The sequence below is a fragment of the Spea bombifrons genome, chromosome 9, assembly GCF_027358695.1.
Source record: "Spea bombifrons isolate aSpeBom1 chromosome 9, aSpeBom1.2.pri, whole genome shotgun sequence".
Lineage (NCBI taxonomy): Eukaryota > Metazoa > Chordata > Amphibia > Anura > Pelobatidae > Spea > Spea bombifrons.
In genome coordinates, this window is record NC_071095.1 from 11241945 (window position 1) to 11247255 (window position 5311).

The 5311-nt window shown below is 42.5% G+C and overlaps 1 protein-coding gene across 1 annotated transcript; it reads left to right on the forward strand.

The window, feature by feature from the left end:
* Positions 1-1131: 1131 nt before the first annotated feature.
* On the forward strand, positions 1132-1857 carry LOC128505150 (DNA-dependent metalloprotease SPRTN-like). The gene has a single exon (XM_053475448.1). It carries the CDS (start codon positions 1132-1134, stop codon positions 1825-1827), a length of 696 nt encoding a protein of 231 aa, XP_053331423.1. The 3' UTR covers positions 1828-1857.
* Positions 1858-5311: the final 3454 nt, after the last annotated feature.

Consider the following 5311-nt stretch of genomic DNA (forward strand, 5'->3'; position numbering starts at 1 on the left):
GCTGGTCCATAGACCAGCAATTTGAGTCCCAGCTGCCAGAGGCAGCTTCAGGGACAGAGGGGAGAGGGTTCTTCGGTCTCCACATGAGTGTGGAGAGCAGCCCCAACACCCCCCTGCTGCCTGATCGCTCCCTGAGAGCGACAGTGCAGCGTTAACCCCTTCAATGCCACAATTGTGTATGACACATTCGTGGCATTGCAGGGGTTAACATTTGTCCCCACAAGCTTGTGGGGACTAAATATCAGTCAATGCTGTGCTCCAATTGAACATCAGCATTGAAAGGGTTAAAAAAAAAAATTTAAAATGAAAACAGCACTGACCTGAAAGTTCAGGGTGCTTCCAGGTCAAATGCTTTGAGTTTAGTAAGTGGGCTGATGATGATAAGATTTTAAAAAAATCCTGGCTCCTAACTTTTTTACCTGGCGCCTAGATTCACAACAAATTTGTCAAGCCCTGATATATATATATATGTGTAAGGGCAGTGTGTGTGTATGTGTGCGAGCAAGCGTGTGTAAGGGAAGTATATGTGTGTATGTATGGGCAGGCATGCGTAAAGGCAGCGTATAGTACATGTATATGTGTGAGGCTGTACCCTTACCACAAGATGGACAGGAACAGGGTAGCTTATCCTGCCCCGTGTGTAATTCTAGTGATGCCACTGGATCCTAGAAAAGAAGTTTGATATTAGGTATGTATTATTGAACATTTATTTTTATTCATAATTATTTTATCTTTTTTAAATATTATTCATATTAAATGATGGCTTATATCTCTCCATCGGGGGGGGGATAATATATAAATTGTGTGGATACAATAAATAGCAAAAGTGGAAATTGCGATTGAACAAGGTAAAAAAAATGGCGAAAAAAGCTTTGAACAGTAGGGTGGGAAAACCCTTTTCATGAAGGTCATAGATAGCAGCAAAGTTGGTTAAGTTGAAACATTCAACTTTTTGTGAGTTTTAGTGAGTTTGTGTACGGAGCTTAGTGCTGGGTGTAAACATTATGTAACTCGCCATGACATCATAGTGTCATAAGCTTCTGCTGTCATTGCATTTGCTACTTGATTATTGTGAGAGGGAGCTGCTGCGGTGATAAACTTGATTAGCTGTGGAAGCCTTTCTCAAGTGCGATGGATTATATAGATCCTGAGTGCTTTTCAGTTATCGATCCTGCTTGGGAGGTGCTGGACCCAAACCCCAACCTCCAGGAATTGTTCATGTCGTTTAATGGCATGTTTTTCCAGGGACAGTTGAAGGGGGTGGAAGTAAAATGGAGCCGCAGGATGATACTAAAAACCGTGATTTGTTACTACAAGGAAAATGAAGACGTGTGCACTATTTATATCAGCAAGCCACTATTGACCTTGAGATCAAGGAGAGATCTTGTTGAGGTCCTTCTCCATGAAATGATTCACGCTTTCCTGTTTGTAACACGCCAATACAAAGATGATGGAGCCCACGGACCAGAGTTCTGCAAACACATGGAGCGCATAAATAACATCACTGGTGCCAACATTTCCATCCACCACAATTTCTATGCAGAGGTTGCTGAATGCAGAAAACACTGGTGGCTCTGTAATGGTCCCTGCAGAGCTTGGGGGCCAAAGTTTGACTTCATAATGTGGGCAATAAATCGGGCACCCTCTGCTCTGGAACATTGGTGGTCACACCATCAGCTTACCTGTGGGGGGACTTTTGTTAAAGTGAATGGGCCTGAAAACTACATTCAAAAAGGGAAGAAGAGGAGTTTCAGTTCACCAACCACCACCCCAAATGACAACAGTGGCCATGAACTGCCTAGCAAGAGGGCCAGAATGGACAAATAATTCATTGATATGTTATAACATCTATACATACTGATCAGCACATGGTTCTTGTGCTGTTTTGTTACTTGGAGTTCTACTAGTTCCTGATTGTATTATATACCAATTAAATTGTTTAAAACCCAAGTGAACATTTCTATTGAATTCCTTACTATACATATACCGTATTTGCTCGATTATAAGACGAGGTTTTTTCCAGAGCAAATGCTCTGAAAAATACCCCTCATCTTATAATCGGGGTCGTCTTCTAATCAGACCCCAAAAAAATGCTGGCGCCATGCTGCTTACCGGTCGCGAGCAGCGTCTCTTCTGTTAGAAGCAGGGCAGGAAGCTTGCAGCGTCCTCACAGAACTCTATCTCCCCCCTCCCTCCTCTGAGGGCGGGGCCAGAGAAGTTGCTACAGCCGGTCCCCTGCAGAAGTCTGCGAGTGGGAGATCTGCAGTTCAGGTGAGGGGGTGGGGGAGGGTTTTTGAGTATGTGTGAAGTGTGTGTGATTAAGGGAATGAATGAGTATTTAAATGTTTGTGAATGAGTGTGAGTGTGTGTGTGATAGCATGGATGTGTAAGGGGGGTGGGGGTTGTAGCATGGCATATGGAGGCTGTAATCCCACTGCTATCATCCCCAGGTTCCAGCATGTACTGGCTGCCTTGGCTTGATAGGAGTGTGATTGCTGTTAGCAGTTTGATATATATATATATATCAAACTGCTAACAGCAATCACACTCCTATCAAGCCAAGGCAGCCAGTACATGCTGGGTTAAAAGGCATATCATGGGGCTGAGTGGCATATAGGGGGTTAAAATGCATTTCTGGACCTCCAGAAATGCATTTTAACCCCCTATATGCCACTCAGCCCCATGATATGCCTATATACCTCCAGAAATGCTTTATACCCCCCTATATGCCACTCAGCCCCATGATATGCCTTTTAACCCCCTATATGCCAGAGTGGCATACAGGGGTATAAGGCATATCATGGGGCAGAGTGGCAAATAGGGGGGTATAAAGCATTTCTGGGGGCAGAGTGGCATAACTGGGGGGGCAGGTTGGCAAATAAAAGGAAATTTAAAAAATATATTTTTCTCAATCATAGCTTTTATTAAACATGAAAATAATTTACATTAATTAATATTTACTGGTAAAACTTTTTCCCTATAGGGTAGTCTTATATTCAGGCTTTTTGTTTTTTTCCTAAATTAATATTTTGATTTTGGGGGGTCGTCTTATAATCGGGGTCGTCTTATAATCGAGCAAATACGGTATATAAGTGCACAATTTCTCATAAAGACAGGCATCTTTTGGGCTATATTCATCCCCACCAAACATTCTCAGCACTAAAGAAAGATGAACAGGCAGTATTGGGTCAATTTAGGTCCAAAAGAGGGACCCTTGGGAGGTATTTTATTTTCAGTTCTGCAAGGGAAACATCTATCTGACAAAGTTACATGTAGCTGCTGAAGTGAGTTTGGTGGTAACGGGTTGCTTGGTATAGAGCAAGAAGTGGCTGAAGGGAACTAAATTAACTTGGCAGACATCGTATGACTTCCAGTACGTTGGACAAACACGTCAATCAATAACCTGCTTTATAATAACGTCAGAATTTCCTATAATACGATTAATTTAAGATGTGTTTGGAGTTGCCATTGAGTCTCCACATACCTCTAAATCATTCTGGATCCTAAATAGAATATTAAATAGTCTCCGTACCCCGACTTCTTAGTAACTCTTATAAAGCTTTAGTTAAGTCATTAAGTTTCTTGTAGCTTTCCCTTCCTGCCTACCAGGCATGAGATGGTAACATCCTGGAAGACTTTTCTTTTCTCTTTTGTTGGCTGAATTGCACTTTAGGTATGTATTTCGCTAAAAGACATGTATATGACACATTCGTGGCATTGCAGGAGTTAACATTTGTCCCCACAAGCTTGTGGGGACTAAATATCAGTCAATGCTGTGCTCCAATGGAACATCAGCATTGAAAGAGTTAAAAAAAAAATGTTTTTTAAAAAAAAACAGCACTGACCTGAAAGTCCAGGGTGCTTCCAGGTCAAACGCTGTGAGTTTAGTAAGTGGGCTGATGATGATCAGATCACTCCTGACCAACTGTTAGTTTTAAAAAAATCCTGGCTCCTAACTTTTTTAGCTGGCGCCTGGATTCACAACAAATTTGTCAAGCCCTGTCTTTGAACCTGCACTATTTTGCGAGCGGACAATAGGAGTCCCTTACATTATACACACTCCCAGTGGCCTATTGCGGCCTAGTCCGGGAGTTCGGGAAATACACAAAACAACATACTCCTTTCGGACAATTTTTTTTTTTTCTTTCTACGTTTTTTAACCCTTGACAATACAATGCCAGGAGGCATGTTCTTTTACCACTATATAGCCTCCCATTCTATTATGGGTTAATTTCACCCCCAAGCCTGAGGACCACTTTCACGAGGAAGTATCTCATGTATAACTAAATATCAACACCGCTACATATTTTATTTTCCACTCTACCACCACTTACTTTAAGACCTTGCTCATACAAGTTTTCCACTGATATTATCATCCACGTATGGAGAAATTTCTTGATAAACCCACAACCATGTCTGCTAAACAAAAAAGAGAAATCTTCCAAAAAGGCTAGAATTATACCTATGGACACAAATCCCGAGGGCTCACCGGCCTCACCTCCGCCTGATTATTGCAGGTGATGAGGGAGACTCCATTGCTCAAAGAGTAGTGGAAAAATTATCACCACTGTTGGAAGGCAAATTAGACAGACTCCAAACCGCCTTAGAGGCTGTCAGACAAGATCTGAAACAAACCATAGACAGATTGGATGAAGCAGAGGGGAGAATCTCTACTCAGGAAAACACCTCTATGCAAATTCAATCTGATGTCGGTGATCTCTAACACACCATTCGGTTGCTGGAAGACAAAGTGGATGATTTAGAAAACCGAAGCCGGAGAAACAATCTGCGTATTATCGGTGTTCCGGAATCAGTGACTGGCAAGGAATTATATGATTTCCTTTCCCATACATTACCTGCTCTTCTATTTCCAAATAGACCTGCTTTCCAATTCGACGTAGAAAGAGCACACAGAATCGGGCGCCCCATCCGAGAACAGGATAGACCAAGGCCAGTGATCTTCAAGCTCCTCAATTACAGAGACAAGCAGGAAATCATGTTCGGTTTCAGAGCCATTCCCACCCTCCTGTACAAAACCCATAAGTTGTTGATTTTTCAGCATTTTTCGGCGGCCGTGACATCTAAACGCAAAGCTTTTTCTCCTGCGCGCTCACAGCTACACTCTCGGCAGATCAAATTCGCTCTGCTGTACCCTGCTAAACTCAAGGTCACATATAAGGAACGCACACATTGGTTTACAACCCCGGAAGAGGCTCTGGATTTCCTACAACAGTTAGACGTCCCGCCGTAGTCATCAGAGATCAGATTCAACAAGTTCACGAACTTGATCCTTCCTTCCTGCAGAGAACAG